Genomic DNA, 27,409 nt, shown 5'->3' on the forward strand with positions numbered 1-27,409 from the left:
TCGTTCTTGGGAAACCGTAAGTGCTTTAAGTAAATGTAATGTGTTGCTGTCTTTGCCAAGGTGAGGGATGTCAGTGCTGGTGGAATGGAAGACTTTGGGTTTACTTTGGGTATTGGCGTCAACACCAAGCATTCCCAGGTGAGGTACAGCACGGGTTACATGCAAAGTAAAACTCCTTCTGGTCTGCTCTAACCCACAACCTCACAATTTGCACTGTCTGCCAGCACCTCCCACACCTCTACTGTACTTCTGATGGAGACAGCTAACTCAGAGCCAATTCAAGGGGACTTTACTGCTGTGGGTCCAATGCCAACTTTGAACTCTGGGATCACAAATGGTCAACCTGGCTGCACGCTTGGACCTCTATAGAAGGAGCTGGAATTGAATGCAGATCCGGGAGATGAAGAGGCACTGATACCACCCAGTTCCCTCTACCAGGACGTATCTGGAGCTGGACTCTGCAGTCCTCAGCTCTCTTTTGAATCCTTCTAAGGACTTAGGGATCAGTTTAGTAGCACAGTGTCTTCAATCTGGGAGTGAGAATTTGCAAAGTCACGTTGACCTTCCCCTTGCAGCCTCCTTGCGACCGAGGTCACAAGTGAAATGAGTCCAATGGGCAAGAGCATCCATACATTCTACTGTCGCTGTCGTTGTCTTTCCCCAGCTATCTAACCGATGAGGAACGCTCCAAAAAAACTGGATCCTCCATCCATATCTATCAAACTGACGTTGCTGACAGTCACAATTATTCTGTTGTGGTATTTGAGTTCAAACACCCGCCCTGGTAAATGGAGTGCAGCCCGTACTCCACGTCCTTAGCCCAGCATGCTGTCCTGGTGTTCTTCATTAAGAGGATGGGTTCGGGAGAGGCGGTGGTCTTGTAGATATACTGGACCGTCTGTTTGTTTCTGGAGTGAGACAGTGAGCCGTCTGGACTGGAGTCTCCGGTTTTGCGATGCCGGAAGTAAGTGTGGCCGTAGATGTAATAGTGTCTGGTTTTTGGGGCGATCAGTTTTCCGCCCTTGTAGGCCATGCCGTGAAAAACCGCCAGGCCTCTCTCTGGCTCCCAAGTCTGTTTCTTCTGCCCATAAACTTTTTTTGACATTAGACCTGCAACGTTAATATGGAAAAAGTATGAGCAACAGAGATTTGCGTGGGCCAAAGATCAAACAGCAGAGGTGAGTTCTATTACCCAGGATGGAACAGATAATAATCTTCTCACTCACGAGCTAACCCTTCTCTCCCCTCCAGCCTCCAACCTCTGTTGTAACTTTTCTTAGCCTAGAACTTACTGTTGGTCATATCAACAGCTCAATGCAGATCATTCTCCTGCCTCCTATTTTAAGAGGCATTACTCAGTCTAGCTTAACTGAGTTTGTCAGCCGTGACTCAGTGGGTAGCACCCTTGCCTCTGAGCCATTGAAGGTCGTGGGTTCAAGTCCCACTCTAGAGACTTGAGCACAAAATCCAGGCCGACACTCCCAGTGCCAGTACTGAGGGAGTGCTGCACTGTCAGAGGTGCCGTCTTTCGGTTGAGATGTTAAACCGAGGCCTCGTCTGCCCTCTCAGATGGACGTAAAAGATCCCACGGCCACTATTTCAAAGCAGAGTAGAAGAGTTCATCTCCACTGGACCAATATTTATCTCTCAACCAACATCGCTAAAACAGATTATCTGATTGTTTATCTCATTGTTGTTTGTGGGATCTTGCTGTGCATAAATTGGCTGCTGTCTTTTCTACAACAGTGACTACATTTCAAAAGTACTTCATTGGCTCTAAAGCACTTTGGGACATCCCGAGATCATGAAAGGCGCTATATAAATGCAAGTTCTTTATTTTAGTGACTCTGTTAAACTAAAATGTCCCAAGAATTGGTTAAATGTTCATCTGCTCATAACCCCAACAGTAATTTCCAGGCTGTTATCTCTCCATTTCGTTAATACTATGGTGAGCCCACCTCTGACACAAGACACCTTTGTCCCTCCTATGCCTCAAATACAGCCTCCGACGCACTCTTCCTCATCCCTGTATCTTCTCTTCTGTTTCAATCGAGACTCCTCATACCGCCTCCTACTCTTCACCGCTCACCTCCCGCACTCTTCCCTTTCACCCCCAATCTTTCAAATCCCAAACGTGGTGTCGTTATCCGATCACCACTTCCTGACTTATCTCACCTTCTCTCCTACTCTTTCCAACATGTACTTGTAGGCCTCGGGCCCTGTACCAACCGTACTCGATAAATTCCCATTTATTTTACCACTTTGCTTATGCTCAGGTCTAAGGCTGAAGTCTGGACTTCACTTCCTACTGGCTGAAGAACTCACCACTTTATAGTGTAGACTGGGAGAGAGAAGCAAATATGGCCACCAGTCCCGTTACAGATCTCTCCCTCAGTGTACCTGGTTGCTTCTGTACCCCTTGCATTAAATTGTAACCAAAAAATCAAATCTGGATGCACAATAATACACTACTGGCATAGAACAGCCCAGAAATTCCATGGGATTGTCTTGGGCAGGAGACCCTCCCTGGAGAATATAATACTGACAATGTGTGTGTGTGTGTGTGTGTGTATGTCTGTGTCTCTGAGTGTGTGTGTCTATCGAGGGTTCACCCATCTCCTGCCGTAATTTCAGTGGGAGATTGCTGTAAATTCCCGTGAAACGGTTGTTTACACCAAAGTTACGGTGAGAGGTCAGGGTACCCGATGTTACTGGCGAAGTGCCTCTGAGCGTCTGTAGCTCACCTTCCTTTAGGTTTGAGTTTCTCCTGTAGCCCCCAGTTCGATGAGCTGCTATTTTTTGTACAGTTGGCTGTGCACCAGATCCTGACTGAGTCAGATATGGAAGGAAATGAGACATTTCACCTAAAAGGAGCAGAAAGAATTCACACGTTAGCTCGGAGATAGACCAGTGTCCAATTCATCTCCATCCCTCCCTCTCTCTTCTTCCCACCTTCAATCCCTCATCTCTTTCCTTCCAGTTTCCCCCTCCTTTTCTCCCGAAGACTCCTTGCTGGGTCACAGCTCCACAAGCACTTCCAAAACTTCACCCCAGTGACCATTCTGCACATGCGAACATCGGCAGACTATTCGGCAACAGATGGCGTCACACCCTACCCCAATCCTGTCCTCAACGACATCCACACAATGCACTTTCCAGCAGGGGCCGCTGGATAGTGATCAGGTGCAGGAACCGCGGCTGATTTGCCCTCCCCCCTTGCTGGGGGCCGCCAACTCTGGTTGGACGTATTCCAGGAGGTGTCATCACATGACCTCCAGCCTCCAACCGCCCCGCCCCCACCCCCCCCCCACACTCCCGCCATTGGCCACCTGACACGTCCAAACCCGGGATGCCCCGCCCTCCCCTACAGCCAATCAGAAAGCGAACAGGCTCTTCTTTACCCAATTGGATCATTCTTGACTCTCAAACAGCCTATTTTCCCCGTGTCCGATATTTTTATAACTAATTAATAAAAGCGTTCAAAGGATTTTTTTTTTAAAAACTAGCATTTTTTTAATGCCCCTTTGATTTCTCTCCCAGGTTTTTACTCCCAACAGTGTCCAGGAGATTAACCTTCAATTCCTGGAGACTCCAGGGCAATCCTGGAGGATTGGCAACCCTATCCCCAGCCCAACTCTAGAACATTTTTAATCAGTGCTCTAGTTGAGATCAGATTCAGCACAGATTGGGGGTGGAACCTGGGACTCCCTCTGCAGCAGGGAGGGGTGAAGAACAACATTTTTAAAAATTCATCCTCAGGATGTGCGTGACGCTGGCAAGGCTGGCATTTGATGCCCATCCCTAGTTGTCCCTTGAGAAGGTGGTGGTGAGCCGCCGCCTTCTTGAACCGCTGCAGTCCGTGTGGTGAAGGTTCTCCCATAGTGCTGTTAGGTAGGGAGTTCCAGAATTTTGACCCAGCGACGATGAGGGAACGGCCGATATATTTCCAAGTCGGGATGGTGTGTGACTCGGAGGGGAACTTAGAGGTGATGGTGTTCCCATGCACCTGCTGCCCTTGTCCTTCTAAATGGTGGAGGTCGCGGGTTTGGGAGGTGCTGTCGAAGAAGCCTTGGCGAGTTGCTGCAGTGCATCCTGCGGATGGTACACACTGCAGCCACAGTGTGCCGGTGGTGGAGGGTGTGTCCAATGACAATAGGCTGTAAGATGAAGAAGTGGGCTGAGGTGGTAAGATTACAAAGATGTCCTCATTCACCTGTTGCACCCAATGCTTTAGCTCCAGGCAAAGCTTCAACTCTGGACAAATATTCAGTCGTGGGCCATGTATCTGAGATACTGATACTTCATGGGCTGTAAAGCACTTTGGGACATCCTAAGATTGTGAAAGGCACTATAGCAATGCAAGTTCTTTCTTTCTTAAAGGAACACTCGGCGATGCATTGCTGTAGAAGATCACATGTTACAATCGTTAAGTTCAACTTTCTAGACTGCTTCCTTCTGTTTCACCTTCTGACCTCACCTTACAATCTCACCCCTTTTTTTATATCTTTCTAAGGACATTACTTCATGCACTTTGCATCAGCTCAAAGCCGTTCCAGGCTCTCTGATCATCTGTATTCCGTGGTCCTGAGGCCCAGCAGGAGCTGCTGGTGTTCAGGTTAAGCAAAGCATGGAATGGTGCCCTATTATGAGTGTACTAAATGATAAATGAGTCTCTAGGCATGCATACATTGCGAGAAGGTACAGTGGTGTAGTGGTTATGTTAATGGACCAGTAATCCCAGCAAACGTAATCTCAAATCCCACAACAGCAGTTTGAGAATTTATTCTCGAATCCTTAACGTTTGGATCAATATGCAACATTGGCGTTACTATGGCAATGCTCTTAGAAAGAACTTGCATTTACATAAAGCTTTATCACATTGTCAAGATATCTAAACGCAACTTACATCCAATGAATTAGTTTCTGAAATGTATCCAGTGTAACCAACTGCAGCATCCAATTTGCACTTAGCGAGGTCCCACAAACAGCCAATGTGATAATGACCAGATCGTCTGTTTTTAGGTGTTGGTTGAGGGATAAATATTGGTCAGGACTCCGTGGAGAACGCCCCCTGCTCTTCTTCGAAATAGTGTCATGGGATCTTTTACGTCCACCTCAGAGGGCAGAGAGGGCCTCGGTTTAACGTCTCATCCAAAAGACGGCACCTCCGACAGTGCAGCACTCCCCCAGTACTGCACTGGGAGTGTCAAGTCTCTGGAGTGGGGCTCGAACCCACACCCTTCTTATTCGGAGGCGTGAGCCACGGTTTACGCAATAAACTTGTTAAGTCTTTGACTCCTGGGTCTAGAACTCTTCTGGTTCACAGACAAGGACAGCAGCCTCTGTCTAACCCGACACACAGATTTATTTCCAAACTCACGCACCACAACAGAAGCAGAACTATCAAGTTTAACACTTTTCTAAGGAAGATAGCACAGTCAAAAGATACAAAATGTCCTTACCTTTCACAATTACAGACATGTCCCGTTCATATCGATTGGATATAGTCTGTAAAGGGATTTAACAAAAAAACGTAAGCTTTTAACAATGTATTTTTCCTCCATATGAACCTCTTCGCCTTTAAGATGCTCCTTAAAACCCAGCTCATTTACCAAATTTTTGGTCACCTGTTCAAAAAACTCCACAGGCAGCATCTGTGGAGAAAGTATCAGAGTTGACGTCTCAGGTCGAAAACCTTTCATCAGAACTGGAAGACGTTAAAAGAGTTAACGTTTTTGAGCGAGTACAGAGCCAGGGAAAGGGGGAAATTCCCTTTTGTTCTTTCCTCTTCTCTCTTCCCTTCACTCCATGTGACAGCAAGTTCCACATTCTCACCACTCTGTGTAAAGCAATTTGATCTGTTAGTGGTTATATTATATACATATATATGTAGATATACATATTCATGAACACCATCCAGGACAAAGCAGTCCGCTTGATTGGCAGCACATCCACCACCCTAAACATTCACTCCCTTCACCACCGGTGCACAGTGGCTGCAGTGTGTACCATCCACAGGATGCACTGCAGCAACTCACCAAGGCTTCTTCGACAGCACCTCCCAAACCCACGACCTCTACCACCTAGAAGGACAAGGGCAGAAGGTGCATGGGAACAACACCACCCGCAAGTTCCCCTCTAGTAAAACAAAGCAAAGGGGCTAAAAGGGTTAAGTTATGAGTACAGGTTGCATAGATTAGGTTTGTATTCCCTCGAGTATAGAAGATTAAGGGGTGATCTAATTGAGGTGTTTAAGATGATTAAAGGATTTGACAGGGTAGATAGAGAGAGAAATTATTTCCTCTGGAGGGGGGAGTCCAGCACAAGGGGGCATAACCTTAAAATTAGAGCTGGGCCGTTCAGGGGTGATAAGAACATAAGAAATAGGAGCAGGAGCAGGCCATACGGCCCCTCGAGCCTGCTCCGCCATTCAATCAGATCATGGCTGATCTTCGACCTCAACTCCACTTTCCCACCCGATCCCCATATCCCTTGATTCCCTTAGAGGAAGCACTTCATCACATAAAGGGGAGTGGAAATCTGGAACTCTCTCCCCCAAAAAGCTGTTGAGGCTGGGGGTCGATAGACAATTTCAAAACTGAGATTGATAGATTTTTGTTGGGTGAGGATATTAAGGGTTACAGAACCAAGGTGGGTAGATGGAGTTAAGATACAGATCAGCCCTGATCTAACTGTATGGCGGAACAGGCTCGAAGGGCTGAATGGCCTCCTCCTGTTCCTATGTTCCTATGGTCTTGAATACCACATGCTGTGATTGTATATCTACAATCTACAGACTCTCAAAACCCAGGCCTAGTGGCATCCAGTTGTTACTTTCTGACTTAACTCATCTTCTCTCCTATTATATTAGGTCCTTGTTGGTGTCCTGCACCATGGGCCTTCACAAAAGCAACCCATGTTTACACAGAAACACAGAGCAAAGGTCCATATCTCTGGATCACTGTGCTGGGTCCAATGGTATTTTTTACTGAGTGTCTCGCAAGCAGAGTTTTAAACGTTAGGATGTCTGCTGTTGTTTTGAAGAAGGTGGTGGGTTCAAGTCCCATTCCACAGACTTGAGCCCATAATCCAGGCTGACATTCCCAGTCCAGTACTGAGGGAGTGCTGCACTGTCAGAGGTGACATCTTCCGGATGAGATGTTAAACCAAGGTGGACTTAAAAGATCCCACGGCCACTATTTCGGAGTAGAGCAGGGGAGTTCTCCCCGGTGTCCTGAACCACTATTTATCCCTCAACCAACATCAGTAAAACAGAATACCTGGTCATTATCACATTGTTGTTTGTGGGACTGTGCGGTGAGCAAATTGGCTGCCACGTTTCCTACATTACAACAGTGATTACACTTCAGGAAGTACTTCATTGACAGTAAAATGCTTTGGGATGTCCCGAGGTCATGAAAGGCGCTGTAGAAATGCAAGTTCTTTCTTTGTTTTTGCTATCGACAGGGCAATTCCAGACTACAGCTGCAACTCGGCACCATCTGTGTAGAGCCACAGGTTAGACCCGCTGACCAGGTCTTGACTCATCAGGGCTACCACATCAGAGATCGGGTTTCATAATAAACTTCTCGATCGCTCATCGAAAGAAAGACTTATATTTACATCGCGCCTTTCATGACCTCAGGACGTCTCAAAGCGCTTTACAACCATTGAAGTACTTTTTGAAGTGTAGTCACTGTTGTGATGTAGGCAAGGTGGCAGCCAATTTGTGCACAGCAAGATCCCACAAGCAGCAATGGCCAGATCATCTGTTTTCAGGTGTTGGTTGAAGGATAAATATTGGCCCAGGACACAAAGAACTCAATGTCCCATTAAAGGGGGCTGCCCTCATAAAGGGTGTTGGGCAAACCAAGGCGCTATATAAATGCAAGTTAGTGTTGTTTCTGGCGGATGTGATAAGGGGACTGTATAAGTACAAGTCTGCCTTTCTTAACCATGGGAATCTGTCTTGCGATGGAGCCTCAGGGGTACAGCTTGTGACTGGGACTTTCACACCTGGGACCTGGCCACTGTCAGCCACCCAGGTGTTGGCCTAATTGGCACCACTCGAATATGCGTAGCCTGAGAAAGGCTTTGCTAACCCAGTTCAATAAGGCCCGTGCCTGTTTGCCGGCCTGCCTTAGATTCCACACGTGACGAAAGGCCTAATTTACCATTTAACCCAACGGGTAAGGACAAAAAAAAAAAATCCCTGTGTGTTTACGGTGCTATAAATATCTCTCCAATGGGATGAGCCGAGTCAGGAAATCAAGCAAATCCTTGAGGTCAATGAGAGAGGCGTATTGATACTCTCAAGGGCTCACTTTGGTTGCCTGGCACAGTATAGCACACCACCATAGAACCATAGGACCGGGGGGAGATGTTCCCTCCTGCCACTGCAGTCGAATAGGCCATTGGCACTAACTGTCTAGGCTCACACTTGAGGAATGGCCACAATAAGCAAGGCACCACGGAAGGGTGGGGAGCAATTAAATAGAAGTCCAAAAAGAATAATCTTGAAGCACGAGCAGGATAGAAGTAGGAAGGTGGGTGACAGGCAGCCATCTTTTATTGCCATGGCGCCCATAGGGCTGCCCACTCTGGTTGGACATATTACAACTGCGCCTCCCCCCTCCACCCCTCCCACCATTGGTTCCCGACAAGGCCTTCTCACACCAATCGAAAAGCGAACAGGCTCTTTGTTCCCCGATTGGATGATTCCTGACCATCAATCGAACAGCATTCGTTCCCATCTCCCATATTTATTTATTTAATGCCCCTATCATTTCTCTCCCCCAGGGTTGCTTGCATTAGTGTCCAGGAGATTAATCTTTAATTCCTGGAGACTCCAGGATAATCCCGGGAGGGTTGGCGACCCAAGGCGGCAATAGTTTCGCCTCTTGTAGTCGAAGTGACCCTCTCCTCACGTGGTGAAATACATATCAGCCTTGTCTCAGTGGGTAGCAACTCTTGCCTCTGAGTCAGAAAGGTCGCGGGTTCTGAGCCCCACTCCAGAAACTTGAGCACAAAATCTGGACTGACACTCCCCAGTGCCGGTACTGAGAGAGTGCTGCACTGTCGGTAGATGCCGTCTTTCGGATGAGATTTTAAATCGAGGGCTCCGTCTGCCCTCTCAGGTGGACATCAAAGATTCCCACGGCCACTATTTTGAAGTGTTCCTCCCAGTTGGGGAACACTTCAGCAGTCAAGGACATTCAGCCACCGACCTTCGGGTAAGCATACTCCAAGGCGGCCTTCGAGACACACGACAATGCAAAATCGTCGAGCAGAAATTGATAGCCAAGTTCCGCACCCATGAGGACGACCTCAACCGGGATCTTGGGTTCATGTCACGCTACACGTAACCCCACCAGCGAACAAATGTTATCTGTTTTTAATATAACGGGTCATTTGCTGTCTTCCTTCCGGATGTCTCTATGTCTCTGCCTCTCTCTCCTTTTTTTTGGGGGGGTTTGTATATTCGGTGGCCTTGTAGGTGACACCTCTCTGTCTGCTCACTGTGATTGCCTTGGCAACGGGCAGTAGTCACCAGGCATTGTTCTGTGATTTATAAATGCGAAGGATTCGAAGATTTCATTTCCACAACATTTACCTGAGGAAGGAGGAAGCCTCCAAAAGCTTGTGAAATTTAAAATAAATTTGTTGGACTATAACTTGGTGTTGTAAAATTGTTTACAATTGTCAACTCCAGTCCATCACCGGCATCTCCACATCATTTTGAAGAAGAGCAGGGGAGTTGTCCCCCGTGTCCTGGGCCAATATTTATCCCTCAACCAACTTCACAAAAAAATACAGATTATCTGGTCATGATCACATTGCTATTTGTGGGATCTTGCTGTGCACAAATTGGTCGCTGTGTTCCCTACATTACAACAGTACTTTGTTGGCTATAAAGTGCTTTGGGACGTCCTGAGGCTGCGAAAGGCGCTATATAAATGCAAGTTCTTTCTTCATCCTGCTGAGAGTAGACAAGCACTCTCCAAATTCCCTTGTTTGTATCCTCAACAAAACAAGTAAAACCATCTCTTTGCTTTTCACCCCAGCTCTGCTCAAAGTTAAACAGCTAGCAATTCGCTGAGGAGAACAGGAAGTGACTGGTGGTGAGAATTAAGTGCTGTTGTGTTTTGTCTGTGACTCAGTCTGAACACCCATTAGAATGCTTTTGTAAAGAGCCCAGAATAACCACACACAGTACATTTTCAGTGTTTGGTGAAATTTAGCTGCCACAAGCACTGTTGGTAATTAAGACAGGCTTTATAGAGATGACAGTATTGCTTTTATGCCCAGCTCGTTACAGTCTGAGCAGAATATTTACATAGGATTACACAGAATTTACAGCACTGAAACAGGCCATTCGGCCCAACAGGTCTATCCCGGTGTTTATGCTCCACACGAGCCTCCTCCCTCCCTACTTCATCTCACCCTATCAGCATATCCTTCTATTCCTTTCTCCCTAGTGTACTGATCGAGTTTCCCCTTAAAGTTTAAGTTGCTCTGAATTTATTTCCCCACTTGTCCTTCTCCTGAAGGGGCCCATTTCTTACCGGGTTACAATTTCTTGGAATCAGCTGGACAGTGAGTGTTGCAGGGATATTCAACCGTGGTGGCTTCACGGCTGAATCCGATCCAGACATCACCCAGTGCGCACTTCCAGCTGGGATCATTAGATAGTGCGTTTCTAGAAAAGGGAAGACCGAGGGGTGACCTGATAGAGGTTTTTAAAATTATGAAAGGATTTGATAGGGTAAACCTAGAGAGGATGTTTCCACTTGTGGGGGGGACCAGAACTAGGGGCCATAAATATAAGACAGTCACTAATAAATCCAATAGGGAATTCAGGAGAAACTTCTTTACCCAGAGAGTGGTGAGAATGTGGAACTCACTACCACAAGGAGTAGTTGAGGTGAATAGTGTAGATGCCTTTAAGGGGAAGCTGGATAAACACATGAGGGAGAGAGGGATAGAAGGATATGCTATAGGGTGAGATGAAGAGGAGGCTCATGTGGAGCATAAACACCGGCATGGACCAGTTGGGCCGAATGGCCTGTTTCAGTACTGTTCATTCTATGTAATTCTATGTGAATATCGATTTATCAATTTCCCTCTTCTTTGCAGCTGTTAATCTATTTACAATAAGCAATTCCCGAGACTTGCAAAGATGATATCACCCAGTTTCTGACTTCCTACTCGTCACTGATACATTAATAGATCTTATTGTTTTACCCCTCATCAAAACCTCTCTTGAAGGCAGTGGCTCCTCGCTGGGATGCAATATCATGGGTCGTCGCCTTGATAATGTGGCCATTGTTCACTTGCAAGCTTAAAGCAGTGCATGTCAACCGGCCATTCCACCACAGTGGGCATCACAGCCGAGTCCGATCCTGGTCACCCCGTCAGCAACACGCAGTGAGGCAAATTGGCAGCCGCCCTGCCAGAGCCCTGGGTGGTACTGGAGTCACGTATAGGCCCAGACCGGGTAAGGACGGCAGGTTTCCTTCCCTAAAGGGACATTAGTGAACCAGTTGGGTTTTTACGACAATCCAACAGCTTCATGGTCACTTTTATTCACATCAGATTTTATGTTTTAAACTGAATTCAAATTCTCAAACTGCCCACAGTGGGATTTGAACTCACGTTCTGTGGATTATTAGTCCAGGCGTCTGAATTACAACAGCAACCACTTGCATTTATATCGCGCCTTTAACGTAGTAAAACATCCCAGGGCGCTTCACAGGAGCGATTATCAGACAAAATTTGACACCGAGCCACATAAGGAGATCTTAGGACAGGTGACCAAAAGCTCGGTCAAAGAGGTAGGTTTCAAGGAGCAACTTAAAGGAGGAGAGAGAGAGGGAGAGGTTTAGGGAGGAAATTCCAGAGCTCAGGGCCGAGGCAGCAGAAGGCACGGCTGCCAATGGTGGAGCGATTAAAATCAGGGATGTTTATGCGTAAAGAAACAGTAACTTGTTCAAAAGCAAAATCTGAAATAAAAACAGAAAATGCTGGAGCAGCTCAGCAAGTGAGGCAGCGTCTGTGGAGAGAGAAACAGAGTTAACGTTTCAGGTCGAAGACCCTTCGTCAGAACTGGAAGATGTTAAAGAGTTAAAATTTTTAAGCAAGTACAGAGTCAGAGAAAGAGGGGAGGGAGGGGAGGAAAGAACAAAAGGGAAGGTGATAGGGTGGAGGGCAGGAGTGATTAAATGACAAAAGGGATGATGGTGCGAGGCAGGGAGGGTGGGAATGGGACAGGTAAAGAAACAAGTGATTGATCAGGAGGAGCTGTAAATGGCAGCAGCGGAACCATTCCCAGCACCTGCTGACCGAAAAAAATGGGAGCAGTGGTTATGATCTGAGGTTATTGAAATCAGTGTTGAGTCCGGAAGGTTGTAAAGTGTCTAATCAAAAGATGAGGGGCTGTTGCTCAAGCTCATGTTGAGCTTCATTGGAACAGTGCAGGAGGCCGAGGACAGAGAGGTCAGAGTGGGAGTGGGACGGGGAATTAAAACGGCAAGTGACCGGCAGGACAGGGTCAGGCTTATGGACAGAACGGAGGTGTTCAGCAAAGCGATCACCCAGTCTGTGTTTGGTCTGCCCCAATGTCGAGGAGCAACTTGTTCTTCATAAATAGACCTTATTACTCAGGAGACACACAGGAAATCTCCCCCCTCCCGTCCCCACCCTTCACCATATCTCCATCCCACCTCTCAGAGCTCAGTCAGGCACATGGAGATTGACAGGAGACTGCTACATAGGAACATAGCAACAGGAGGAGGCCATTCAGGCCCTCGAGCCTGTTCCGTCATTCAAATAGATCATGGCTGATCTGTTTTTTAACTCCACCTACCCACCTTGGTTCCGTAACCCTTAATACCCTTACCCAACAAAAATCTATCGATCTCAGTTTTGAAAGCTCCAAATGACCCTCACCAGTTTTTTTGGGGGAGAGAGTTCCAGATTCCCACTCCCCTTCGTGTGAAGAAGTGCTTCCTGACATCACCCCTGAACGGCCTAGCTCAGGGTACGGTAGCAGAGTGGTTATGTTACTGGTACTAGTAATTGAGGAGCCAGGATTAATAATCCAGAGTCATGAGTTCAAATCCCGCCACGGCAGCTGGGGAATTTAAATTCAATTAATTAAATAAAATCTGGAATTAAAATACTAGTATCAGAAATGGTGGCCATGAAACTACCAGATTGTCGTAAAAACCCATCTGGTTCACTAATGTCCTTCAGGGAAGGAAACCTGCTGTCCTTACCCGGTCTGGCCTATATGTGACTCCAGACCCACAGCAATGTGGTTGATTCTTAATTGCCCTCTGAAATGGCCTAGCAAGCCACTCAGTTGTAAAATCTTGCTAAAAAAAGTCATAATAAGAATAAAACCAGACGGACCACCGGACACGACAACGGCAAAACACCAAGCCCAGTCAACCCTGCAAAGTCCTCCTCACTAACATCTGGGGACTTGTGCCAAAATTGGGAGAGCTGTCCCACAGACTCGTCAAGCAGCAGCCTGACATAGCCATACTCACAGAATCATATCTTTCAGCCAATGTCCCAGATTCTGCCATCACCATCCCTGGGTATGTCCTGACCCACCGGCAAGACAGACCGACCAGAGGTGGCGGTACAGTGATATACAGTCAGGAGGGAGTGGCCCTGGGAGTCCTCAACATTGACTCTGGACCGCATGAAATCTCATGGCACAGGTCAAACATGGGCAAGGAAACCTCCTGCTGATTACCATCTACCGCCCTCCCTCAGCTGATGAAACAGTCCTCCTCCATGTTGAACACCAGTTGGAGGAAGCACTGAGGGTAGCAAGGGCACAGAATGTACTCTGGGTGGGGGTCTTCAATGTCCATCACCAAGAGTGGCTCAGTAGCACCACTACTGACCGAGCTGGCCGAGTCCTGAAGGACACAGCTGCCAGACTGGGTCAAAATCCTGGAACTCCCTTCCTAACAGCACTGTGGGAGAACCTTCACCACACGGACTGCAGCAGTTCAAGAAGGCGGCTCACCACCACCTTCTCAAGGGCAATTAGGGATGGGCAATAAATGCCGGCCTCGCCAGCGATGCCCACATCCCATGAACGAATAAAAAAAAATGTTAAGCTTATGCCCCCTTGTTCTGGATTCCCCCACCCACCCCGACCAGAGGAAATAGTCTCTCTGTCTCCCCTATCGAATCCTGAAATCATCATAAAAATCTCACTTACATAACCCCTTAATTTTCTAAACTTGAGGGGAATACAAGCCTAGTCTGTGTAATGGGTCCTCATCATTTAACCTTTTAGCCCCAACAACAAAAAAAAATGATGTAAAATCTTCCTTTGGTCAAGGGTAAACAGTGAAAATTTCCCAAGGATATTATTAGTTTAGATTAATTATTCCTTACCGACACTCACTGAGACACCAGGAGGCAGTGCAGGTTTGGTCGTATATCTGTCATTTGCTTTTCCCCCGTTGAGTTGATTCTGTTTCTGTTTAAAAAAAAATGAAGTGTCCATATCTTGTCCTTTAGAGTGGCTGGAGTCCCACTCTAGTTCAAACGGACCTCAGGTAATCCAGGAAACTTTGCTGCGTTTTTACAACCCAAGACTCTGGATTTTTCAAATCCTTTGTTGCTGCAGACAAACCGATGATAACGAATACGGCAGTGAGATCGGGCGACAAGTCTACCGCACTGAGGGTGGCCTCACGCTCCAGACCAAACCTGGTCAAAGGTCAGTTCCATGAAGGGTTGAATCCAGACAGGTTTCCTGCAGAATAGAATAGGGTGGAGCTGCTTACGCTCCACCTGGGACACTCCAGCCGCTGTGTACCGCACACTAGTCTGTGTATTATCCAGACAGAATTAGACTTTTCATCAAAACATAAAAGACGAGTTAAAGATGAGGAAAGCCCCTCCCTCTGGTACATTAACCCTCCCATCGAAGCCCCTCCCTCTGGGACATTAACTCTCCCATCGAAGCCCCTCCCTCTAGTACATTAACTCACATTGAAGCCCCTCCCTCTGGTACATTAACACTCCCATCATACCCCCTCCCTCTGGTACATTAACTCTCGCATCGAAGCCCCTCCCTCGGGTACATTAACCCTCCCATCAAAGCCCCTCCCTCGGGTACATTAACCCTCCCATCGAACCCCCTCCCTCTGGTACATTAACACTCCCATCAAAGCCCCTCCCTCTGGTACATTAACCCTCCCATCAAAGCCCCTCCCTCTGATACATTAACCCTCCCATCGAAGCCCCTCCCTCTGGTACATTAACCCTCCCATCGAAGCCCCTCCCTCTGGTACATTAACCCTCCCATCAAAGCCCCTCCCTCGGGTACATTAACCCTCCCATCGAACCCCCTCCCTCTGGTACATTAACCCTCCCATCGAACCCCCTCCCTCTGGTACATTAACACTCCCATCGAAGCCCCTCCCTCTGGTACATTAACCCTCCCATCAAAGCCCCTCCCTCTGGTACATTAACCCTCCCATCGAAGCCCCTCCCTCTGGTACATTAACCCTCCCATCAAAGCCCCTCCCTCGGGTACATTAACCCTCCCATCAAAGCCCCTCCCTCTGGTACATTAACCCTCCCATCGAAGCCCCTCCCTCTGGTACATTAACCCTCCCATCAAAGCCCCTCCCTCGGGTACATTAACCCTCCCATCAAAGCCCCTCCCTCTGGTACATTAACCCTCCCATCGAAGCCCCTCCCTCGGGTACATTAACCCTCCCATCAAAGCCCCTCCCTCTGGTACATTAACCCTCCCATCGAAGCCCCTCCCTCTGGTACATTAACCCTCCCATCAAAGCCCCTCCCTCGGGTACATTAACCCTCCCATCGAAGCCCCTCCCTCTGGTACATTAACCCTCCCATCAAAGCCCCTCCCTCTGGTACATTAACCCTCCCATCAAAGCCCCTCCCTCTGGTACATTAACCCTCCAATCGAACCCCCTCCCTCTGGTACATTAACCCTCCAATCGAACCCCCTCCCTCTGGTACATTAACTGTCCCAGCGAAGCCCCTCCCTCTGGTACATTAACCCTCCCATCAAAGCCCCTCCCTCTGGTACATTAACCCTCCCATTGAAGCCCCTCCCTCGGGTACATTAACCCTCCCATCGAAGCCCCTCCCTCTGGTACATTAACCCTCCCATCGAAGCCCCTCCCTCTGGTACATTAACCCTCCCATCGAAGCCCCTCCCTCTGGTACATTAACCCTCCCATTGAAGCCCCTCCCTCTGGTACATTAACCCTCCCATTATGGAATCTAACTGTACTTTAAAGCCCCCCACCCAATGTTTATGTCTGGGTAACTTTGCTCGGTGGATTATTCCAAACACTTATCGCTCGTTCTAAATCTCTTTCACTTTCCATGCACTTTATTTTCTTTCCATCTGCCACCTGCCTGCCCAATTCACAAGTATATTCAAATCCTCCTGCGGCTTATCCTCTTCAGTTTCGGAGTCTACCACCTTCATTAGCGTTGTATCACCTGCAAATCTAGCCACGGTGCTTTTGACTCCTCGCTCCAGAACACTTGTGAAGATATTAAACAGAAGAGGTTCCAAAACAGACCCCAGTGGGACCCCACTGGTAACATCATCCCGGACTGGAGACAATCCCTGTACCCCTACCCTTTGGGTTCGATCAGTCAACCAATCACGTATCCATTGTAAAATATTTCCCCTGATTCCCGCTTTCTTTATTTTCAGTACCAGCCTCACCAGAGGAACGGTATCAAAGGCCTTACTCAAATCCAAGTACACCACACCCACTGCCTCCCCCGCTATCGAGCTGCTTTGTCACACCCTCAAAGAAAACCAGGAAGTTAAGATTTGGTCTCCTGCGCTAATATCACTTTATGTGGTTCGGTACCAAATTTTGTTTGATAATTGCTCCTGTGAAGCCCCTTGGGAACGTTTTTACTTTGTTAAAGGTGTTTCGGTAAGTTATTGTTGGTGTCGGCCTTCCCCGGGCCCTCGAGTTAGGCCCCAGCTCCACGTTTTCTTTTGTCCCCGAGCGTCCGTGCAGCTCGAGGCACTGATGGAAATCCATCGAAAACCTTTGCAGTTAAACAGCTCCTATGTCACGAGGCAGAGAGAGAAGTCGGTGGGGGGGAGGTGGGGGGGAGAGGGAGGGAGGAGGAATGGGAGAACCTTACAAAACAGCACAAGGCTTCCATGTCTGGTTTACATTTTTGACCGTTTCGTGCAGCCCACTCAAACGAAGCAAGGCCAGAAAGCAGACAGTGGGCAACCCAAAGGGACGGCTTCAGGCAGCAGAACAAACCTCTCTGTCCAAAGTTCAGCGACCAGACAGATTTTTCCCACAGCATTCCTAACAAAGGCCAGTCAGAACAAACTGCGGAATTGGAGGCTGCTTTTCTCTATATGTATAGAAAAACTCCACCCAATCTCAAAAGGGGTGAAATAAAAAAAATGTGAATTTTTTCAAGGCGGCTTTTTATTATGGTTTTCCCGCAATGTCCCAGGGTGTTTCACGAGAGGAGTGGGGGTGGGGGGAGGTTGGGTCATGGAATCCAAACAGGAAAGAGAAATGGGGGGTGTTAACTCAAGGCACTCATGAAACAGGTGTGATCCTGAGCGTGCAAAACGTATTAGATCAGAGCACGCGTGTACTTCAATTTAACAGCAGCCACCGAAAACAGGACTTTTTCTATCCGGTTTTTCATTTCTCAAAATTAACAGGCAGCCATCAGCAAGTCCTGGTCCTTCCCACGCTCCAAAAGTCGGACGGGTCGTCTCCCTGCTATCAAACAGCGGTGAACGGGCAATCTGATATTTAAGAGGGGCCACTGTCTTGAAAGAAAGAGAGGGCGAGAAAAAGTGAAAAGGAGAAAGGGAGAGAGAACAAGAGAGAGAAATTAAAAATAAGAGAGAAAGAGTGTGAGAGGGAAAGGGAAAGAAAAAGAAAGTGAGGAATAAGGAGAGAAAGAGAGAGAGACAGAGGGAGAGAGAGAGCAAGAGGGAAGCAAAGAGAGAGAGTGAGAGGGGGAGAGAGAGAGTGAGATAGAGAGGGAAAGAGGGAGAGAGAGAGAAGGAAAGAAAGAGAGAGAGAGAGAGGGAAAGGAAGCGAGTGAGAGAGAGAGAGAAAGGGTCAGAGAGGGAGAGGGAGAGAGAGCTGGAGGCCCCAACTTGCATTTGTTTGACAGTCCAGTACGACCAACATCACGTTAAGGCAAATGAGGCAGCAGGTTACAAGGCAGCAAGATCAACACATCCCGTTTACGCGAGGAGGTTGTTAGACTAACACAGCACATCGCTAAGGAACCTGGAACGTGAACACAAGGAGCAGCTCTTGGAAGGGACGGTCTCAGGCCCAATGACCGGTTCGTGACCCCAAACATCCTCTCTCTTACCACTTGGTGCGGACAGCAGTGCACCTGCCCCTGGCTCCACTGCTCCAGTGAAGAAGCTCCATCACACAACATAACAGCAACTTGCATTTATATAGCGCCTTTAACATAGTAAAACATCCCAAGGCGCTTCACAGGAGCGATTATCAAACTAAATTTGACACCGAGCAACGTAAATGGGATACCGGGTAGGGTAGCATAGTGGTTACATTACTGGACTGGTAATCTAGAGGCCTAAACTAATAATCCAGAGACATGAGTTCAAATCCTGCCACAGCAGCTGGGGAATTTAAATTCAGTTAATTAAATAAAATCTGGAATAAAAAGTTAGTATCAGTAATGGTGACATGAAACTACTGGATTGTTGTAAAAACCCATCTGGTTCACTAATGCCCTTTAGGGAAGGAAACCTGCTGTCCTTACCCAGTCTGGGCCTATATGTGACTCCAGACCCACAGCAATGTGGTTGATTCTTAACTGCCCTCTGAAATGGCCTAGCAAGCCACTCAGTGTATGAAGGTGGCTCACTGCAATTAAGAATGGGCAATAAATGCTGGCCTTGCCAATGATGTCCATAGTCCCATGAATAAATAAAAAAAATATTGGGACATGTGGCCAAAAGCTTGGTCAAAGAGCGTCTTAAAGGAGGAGAAAGAGAGGTTTAGGGAGGGAATTCCAGAGCTTAGGGTCTGGACAACTGAAGGCACCCAATGATGGAGCAATTAAAATCGGGGATGCATAAAGGGCCAGAATTAGAGGAGAGCAGAGATCTCGGAGGGTTGTAGGGCTGGAGGAGGTTACAGAGATAGGGAAGGGGGGGCGAGGGCCATGGAGGGATTTGAAAAACAAGGATGAGAATTTTAAAACCGAGACCTTCCCGGACAGGGAGCCAATGTAGGCCTGCCAGCACAGGGGGTGATGGGAGAACGGGACTCGGTGCGAGTTAGGATACGGGGCAGCTGGATGAACTCAAGTTTACGGAGGGTGGATGGTGGGAGGCCGGCCAGGAGTTTGAGAACCGAGAGCAGACTGGGTGAGCTGATTCAGTCTGAGGCAAATTGGATTTCAGCTGTGTTGCGCCACAAGGCTGGACCACTTCCAAACCTCACTCTCAACCAGAGCAGTTTATTCTGTCTGCCTCTTGAAGAGACAAGGACACTTCCCCCATACAGCGATGGCCACCTCCTCCCAAACCCATATTAGTCTGCAATATGAAGCCATGCCAACCATTTGTTGCAAAACATAGTTCTCTTTGTGGGCTTGTTATTCTAGCTGGTGAAAGCTGTAAGTCATAAAAGTCTGGCTCAGTTCCTGTTGCGTGCTGAGTTAGCTAACCTTGTCTAGGCTGGTCGTAAGGTATTACAATGTACCTAAGTTAGGGAGGGGAGGGGAGGGGAAGGGAGGTAACGTGAAACAAATCAGCCAGGATCCCTGCTGAAACGAGCGTCTAACTGTGTGTTGATGTTGGGGTGAATGCAGGATCACACCCCCTCCTCCAGTCAAGATGCCAGACAATCTTTAGGATCCAGATCCCTGGTTTGTTTCATCGGAACTGGAGGAGGCCATTCAGCCCATCGAGCCTGTTCCGCCATGCAGTCCGATCATGGCTGATCTGTACCTCAACTCCATTTACCCGCCTTTGCTCCATATCCCTCGATACCCTTACCCAACAATAAATCTATCGCTCAGTCTTGAAAGCTCCAATTGACCCTCAGCATCCACAGCCTTTTGGGAGAGAAAGTTCCAGATTTCCACTACCCTTTGTGCGAAGAAGTGCTTCCTGATTTGACCCCTGAACGGCCTGGCTCTAATTTTAAGGTTATGCCCCCTTGTTCTGGACTCCATCCCACCAGAGGAAATAGTTTCTCTCTATCTACCCTATCGAATCCTTTCATTATCTTAAACACCTCGATTAGATCACCCCTTAATCTTCTATATTCGAGGGAATACAAGCCCAGTCTATGCAACCCGTCCTCGTAATTTAACCCTTTTAGCCCCAGTATCATTCTGGTCAATCTGCGCTGCACCCCCTCCAAGGCCAATACATCCTTCCTGAGGTACGGCGCCCAGAACTGAACGCAGTCCCTAACCTACGGACACTGAGGCCGACCGTAGCTCCCCAACATCTGGCCCTCCGCTTGATAATCCCCTCCGCTTCCACTGCCTCCCAGAGTTGGCTGTTCCATGCGTCCACCCCCTCCCTCTGTTAAAGCGCCTCTTAACTGTGGATTCGCCTTTATTTAGATTTGTGGTTGGGATCAGATCAGCCATGATCTTATTGAATGGCGGAGCAGGCTCGAGGGGCCGATTGGCCTACTCCTGCTCCAATTTCTTATGTTCTTATGTTCTTATCCCATCTAAAGCCTGAATCCTTGTCCCCTTGTCCTAGATTTGAGGTACCGATCAGCCATGATTTAATCAAACGGTGGAACAGGCTCAAGGGGCTGAATGGCCTCCTCCTGTTCCTTTGTACTCCCTATGCCTAAGTCCCTCATTTATAATTCCAGGTTGAAAATATAGGCCGAAAAGACAGCTGGCTGTAAATGAAGGAAATTTCCCTGTATCGTGCTGATGAACACGAAGAAAAGCTTCATTCAATTCTACAATCAACCACTTCTTCAATCTATTCAATGGGGAATCTTTCTGTTTTCTGGAGGAAATCACCTCAGGTTCCTTTTTACAACAGAAAATTAAATGAGGTTTGTGTGTGTGTGTGTGTGTGTGTGTGAGACGTATACAGTGAGGGAGCATTGGACGCACATTTCATGGGTCGTGGTCCCTGACAAGACGATCGTGAAGATCCCTTGACAGAAGCAATGGAGGAGTCTAGGGGAGAAGGTATGGCAGTGATGGGCCTAGTGTGTACTACAGCTCCAGGCTTTGGTGGGAGTTTCAGGCCTGGACTGCTCTGCTTCATCCCCCTCCCCCCACCCACGGGGGAGGAGAGATGGGGGGGGGTGATAGGCTCCTGGCTGTACTGCGTTCCCGTTGGGGGAGGGAGGTGTAGGAATGACAAGGCCTCTCAGCTCTGGTGGGAGCAACAGTCCCCTACACTATGCTATTGTAGCAGCTGGGGGGGGTAAACTGTTGGAACACTAGTTTGTGCTGCCCTATCAGCTCTTTGGGAGTGACAGGCCTCAGACTGTTGCCCTTGACGTTGGGAGGGAAAACTTTTTTAATGGGGCTGGATTGTAGAAAGTTCTGAAAAATTAGCTGAAGACCAACATGCAAATACTTGCAATCTAGGTGTCAGCCATGGCTCAGTGGGCAGCACTCTCTCTGAGTCAGAAGGTTGTGGGTTCAAGTCCAACTCCAGAGACTTGAGTCTATAATCCAGGCCGACATTCCCAGTGCCAGTACTGAGGGAGTGCTGCACTGTCGGAGGTGCTGTCTTTTGGATGAGACGTTAAGCCGAGGCCCTGTCTGCGCCCTCGAGTGGACATAAAAGATCCCATGGCACTATTTCAAAGAAGAGCAGAGGAGTTCTTCCTGGCCAATATTTATCCCTCAACCAACATCACTAAAACAGATTATCTGGTCATTATCTCATTGCTGTTTGTGGGATCTTGCTGTGCACAAATTGATTGCCATGTTTCCTACATTACAACTACACTTCAGAAAGTTCTTCATTGACTGTGAAGCGCTTTGGAAAGTCCTGAAGTCAGTGCCACCTCATGTACCTCCCTCACCAAGACTTCTTCGACAGCTTCTCTCAAACCCACGACCTCCACCACCTAGAAGGACAAGGGCAGCAGGTGGAATTGGAACACTATCACCTCCACGTTCCCCTCTGAGTCACCCACCATCCTGAATTGGACTTATAGAGAAACATAGAAAGTAGGAGCAGAGTTCAGCCCTTCAAGCCTGCTCCGCCATTCAATATGATCATGGCTGATCATCTATCTCAATACCATATTCCCGCTCTCTCCCCATACCCCTTAATGCCTTTTGTGTCTAGAAATCTATCTAGCTCCTTCTTAAATATATTCAGTGACTTGGCCTCCACAGCCTCCTGTGGTAGAGAATTCCACAGGTTCACCACCCTCTGAGTGAAGAAATTTCTCCTCATCTCAGTCCTAAATGTCCTACTCCGTATCCTGAGACTGTGACCCCTCGTTCTGGACCCCCCAGCCAGGGGAAACATCCTCCCTGCATCCAGTCTGTCTAGCCCTGTCGGGATAGACAGACTGGATGCGGAGAGGATATCCAAGGATATATTGGCCGGTCCTCCTTCGTCGCTGGGTCAAAATCCTGGAAACCCCAACCTAACAGCACTGTGGGAGAACCTTCACCACACGGACTGCAGTGGTTCAAGAAGGCGGCTCACCACCACCTTCTCAAGGGGCAACTAGGGATGGGCAATAAATGTCGGCCTTGCCAGCGACGCCCACATCCCGAGAATGAATAAAAGAAAATGCCCTCTCTGATCGCTATTAATGTTATCTCCTGGAACTTGCAGGTTCTATGCCTGGTCTATTTTATAACTGATCTCAGTCAAGGCCGTGGTACTGATGCTACAATTCATAGAATCATAGAAAGGTTACAGCATAGACGGAGGCCATTCCGCCCATCGAGTCCGTGCCAGCTCTCTGCAAGAGCAATTCAGCTCGTCCCACTCCACCGCCCTATCCCTGTAGCCCTGCAAATTTTTTCCTTTCAAGTACTTATCCAGTTGCCTTTTGAGGAAGGGATTCAGCTCAGTAAGCCTGGGTCCAAGGAGGAAAAAAAAATAGCCAGGAGACAAAATCACATCCAACACCAATCCTGCCCTCAATCCGACGCACAGGTATACACACTCAGGACAAGGGCGTTTCAATAATGATGAGGAGAGCCCAGGTAGAGTGGCCATCTCTGAATTGGATTTATTCCTGGAGGCTTCATCACATGACCTCTCCCCTCCAACCGCCTCACCGCCCCCCTCCCCATGCTCCCGCCATTGGTCGCCAGACATGCCAATCCTCGCCGCGCACCCCATTTTCACACCAATCGGGAAGCGAGCGGAATCTCCGTTACCCGATTGGATGATTCTTGACCTTCAGTCAAACAGACGGGTTTTCTTTTCCCTCTCTGATATTTTTATAACTTAATAAATGAAAGTGTTCAAAGAAAATGAAAACAAAACACAATTTTTTTTAATGCCCTTGTGGTTTTTCTCCTTGAGTTTTGCTCGCAGCAGTGTCCTGGAGATTAATCTTCAATTCATGGAGATTCCAGGACAGCCCAAAGCAGCGGGGAGTGACAGCACCCCGTTCCCACAGGCCCGTTATCAAGCCTAGGACTTTGCTGGTGTACGCAGCCCGGTTGACTCAATGAAACATCAGGGAACTTCTGTCAAATTGGCTCCCTAAATGGGCACAGGCCACAAAAGTTCAGAGTGTTTCCTTGTTTGCATTCGAATGAATTTGACAGAATTCAAACTTTTTTTCCCCCAGTTGTTTATATCATTCTACAAGGAAATTAAAAGAAAATAGGGAATGCCCTTGAACTGATCCCCTGCCAGGATCGGACACTGTTGGAGGAGCTGCAGGCTCCAATATACCAGCTCAACCCTAAAACTTCATTTTATTCCCCCAACCCTGCAAATTTTAACCAAATCATGTCTGCACCCATCGAATCCGAAAGGTACAACCTTTCAAATACCCATGGGGTTACTGCTGGCGATTTACGCCTTCTCCTTTTATTGCCATGAGCTGCAACAGGTAAAAAAGAAAGACTAGTATTTAGGAACTTCAGGAACAGGGGGAGGCCATTCAGCCCCTCGAGCCTGTTCTGCCATTCAATTAGATCATGGCTGATCTGTATCACAACTCCATTTACCCGCCTTGGTTCCGTAACCCATAATACCCTTACCTAACAAAAATCTATAAATCTCAATTTTGAAATTTTCAATTGACCCCCAGCCTCAACAGCTTTTTTGGGGGAGAGAGTTCCAGATTTCCCACTACCCTTTGTGTGAAGAAATGCTTCCTGACATCACCCCTGAACGGCCTGGCTCTAATTTTAAGGTTATGCCCCCCTTGTTCTGGACTCCCCCCACCAGAGGAAATAGTTTCTCTCTATCTACCCTATCAAATCCTTTAATCATCTTAAACGCCTCAATTAGATCACCCCCTTAATCTTCTACACTCGAGGGAATACAAGCCCAGTCTATGCAACCTGTCCTCATAGTTTATGCAGCGACTTTCACGGCCTCAGGACGCCCCAAAGCGCTTTACAGCCAATGAAGTTCTTTTTGAAGTGTAGTCACTGTTGTAATGTAGGAAATAGGGCAGCCAATTTGCGCACAGCAAGATCCCACAAACAGCAATGTGATAATGACCAGATAATCTGTTTTTAGTGATGTTGGTTGAGGGAATAAATAATGGCCCCAGGACACCAGGGAGAACTCCCCTGCTCTTCTTCAAAATAGTGGCCGTGGGATCTTTTATGTCCACCTGAGAGGGCAGACAGGGCCTCAGTTTAACATCTCATCTGAAAGACAGAGAGCACCGCTGACAGTGCAGCACTCCCTCAGTACTGGCACTGGGAGGGTCAGCCTGGATTTTGTGCTCAAGTCTCTGGAAGTGGGACTTGAACCCACAACCTTCTGACTCAGAGTCAAGAACATTACCCACTGAACCACAGCTGACACATTGACACTGCTACCGTGTAATGTCGACTTTTGCAGAAATCGGGAGTCTACTTTGTGTTTTGCCGGTGCAGTGATCTGTACAGCTGTTTAACACACACACGGAATGTAGCAGCCCCTCACAACAGATTCTCTGGTCCTGATCTCATTGCTGCTGTGGGTCCTCGCTCTGCGCTAAATTCTTTCTTCTCTCTCCAGATACACATCCAGTTGCCTCTTGACCCCAGAGATATTGCCCACTTCAATGTCCTTCCCTGGTGACTAAATCCACCACTCTATTACCCTTTGATTGAAAAACATCCCCCCCCACCACCCTGCTTACCCTCCTTAGGAATATAAGAGAAAGGCCCATTCATTCCCACCCAACCTCATGCATCATCCCCCCCACACACACCCGACCCCACTCTCCCTCGCCCCTCCCTCCATCTTTCTTGGCATCGGCACAAGTTGAAAGATTGCCCCCCTTCAAATTCAAAACTTGCAGCATCATCTTGTGTCCGGTTACACACCAGCCTGGTGAGGGTTGAACTGCCTCTGGTAGTGAATGGATGTTACCTTCACACACCTTGTTTAGCCCTTAAAGATAATGCACAAAGACAGCCTGCTTAAAAAAAAACCACAGCCCAACGCTCACCCCACACAGCTAGCGAGCAAAATCCACCTCATCGGTCTCATGTTCGCTCCCCGCTCAAAATAACAGTTAATCCAACAGGAGGTGAAAGGAGACAAGAGCTGTGGGGGAGAGATCCCATACACACAACTACCCAAAAACACATCCTCCCTCTTCCTCACAAGACCCAACTGAGCAACAGCCCCCTCCTCCCAACAAGAAATTTGCTAAGTTTAGAATTGCCTGGAAATAAAAGAACAAAATATGTGTTGACAGTCCATTTAAGGGCGGGAAAATTGCCTCGGGTTGTGTTTTGTTTGCAAGCTGGAATCTTTCCAACGTTTCAAAAGTTAGCTCAAGATCTGGGAGTAGCCATGATGTGGAGATGCCGGTGATGGACTGGGGTGGACAAATGTAAGGAGTCTTACAACACCAGGTTATAGTCCAACAGCTTTATTTGAAATCACAAGCTTTCGGAGGCTTCCTCCTTCGTCAGGTGAGTGAGTGAAGGGTTCCATAAAGGTACAGCATATATAGTCAGAGAACAATGCCTGGTGATTACAGATAATCTTTCCAACTGCCCGTTATCAAGGCAATCAAAGGAGTTGAATAGTGTTCAGACAGAGAAACATTACATACAAGACTACTGAATACACAAACGGTCAGAACACAAAGACAGAGAGAGAGAGAGAGAGACAACCGAAAGGCAGAGAAAGAGAGAGAATGACCAGTTGTATTAAAAACAGATAACTTTTTTTCGCTGGTGGGGTTACATATAGCGTGACATGAACCCAAGATCCCGGTTGAGGTCGTCCTCATGGGTGCGGAACTTGGCTATCAATTTCTGCTCGACGATTTTGTGTTCTGACCGTTTGTGTATTCAGTAGTCTTGCATGTAATGTTTCTCTGTCTGAACACTATTCAACTCCTTTGATTGCCTTGATAACGGGCAGTTGGAAAGATTATCTGTAATCACCAGGCATTGTTCTCTGACTATATATGCTGTGCCTTTATGGAATCCCACACTCACTTGACGAAGGAGCAAAGCTCCGAAAGCTTGTGATTTCAAATAAAGCTGTTGGATTATAACCTGGTGTTGTCAGACTCCTTATAAGATCTGGGAGATAGGCTGGGCTCCAGTGATGAAGGACAAGACGCGGTACACCTGGGGGACATTTCCACCTTTCCCTGAGCAGTTTTTTTTTTGACCCTTAATTTCATGCAGTTTGGGAGATTGACACGGATTGGTTTCCGTGTCCCTTTTTCACACTGCGACAACACACAAAACCGGTCTGAAAACCAAGTGAGCAACAACAGAGTCTAAACATCGCAATTAAATATCTCGCTCCCATTCCCAAACACGCTATTAGAATTTTTTTTAGAGGTTTGCAAATGCTTTTTTATTTCGCATTTTAAAAAATGGGTAACTTTTCTTGCATTTTATAAAAATGCACATTTTTTTGTATTTAAAAATGCATTTCTTTTGCCTCTAAAAAACGCATAACTTTTTTTTGCACTGCAATTCTTATATTAATGAGGGTTCCATTAAATTAAATAAAACGAAGCTGAATTTGACGCTGAGCAACTTTTAGAGAAGCCAACAGGAACAGGGAAGAGATTCGGGATAAATCAGTTTGCCCCCTCCCTGCTTTAACTCGCTGGAAAAGTATAAGGAAGTGACAGCGATACAGAGACACTGCAGTAAGAGCAGAGAGCCGAGCACATTAACTGAGTCTCTGGGCAGTAATCGAACTGTTCACAGTGCCCAT

The 27,409-nt window shown here is 47.5% G+C and overlaps 1 protein-coding gene across 1 annotated transcript; it reads right to left on the bottom strand.

The window, feature by feature from the left end:
* Window positions 1-668: 668 nt before the first annotated feature.
* Window positions 669-27,409, bottom strand: LOC137331730 (tumor necrosis factor ligand superfamily member 10-like). The gene is given in 7 exon segments (XM_067995717.1): window positions 669-775; window positions 778-1,110; window positions 2,745-2,864; window positions 5,463-5,508; window positions 5,613-5,707; window positions 27,243-27,366; window positions 27,368-27,409. Coding segments are annotated over 7 exon segments (867 nt in total).

This window comes from Heptranchias perlo, chromosome 13 (genome assembly GCF_035084215.1).
Source record: "Heptranchias perlo isolate sHepPer1 chromosome 13, sHepPer1.hap1, whole genome shotgun sequence".
Taxonomy (NCBI): Eukaryota; Metazoa; Chordata; class Chondrichthyes; order Hexanchiformes; family Hexanchidae; genus Heptranchias; species Heptranchias perlo.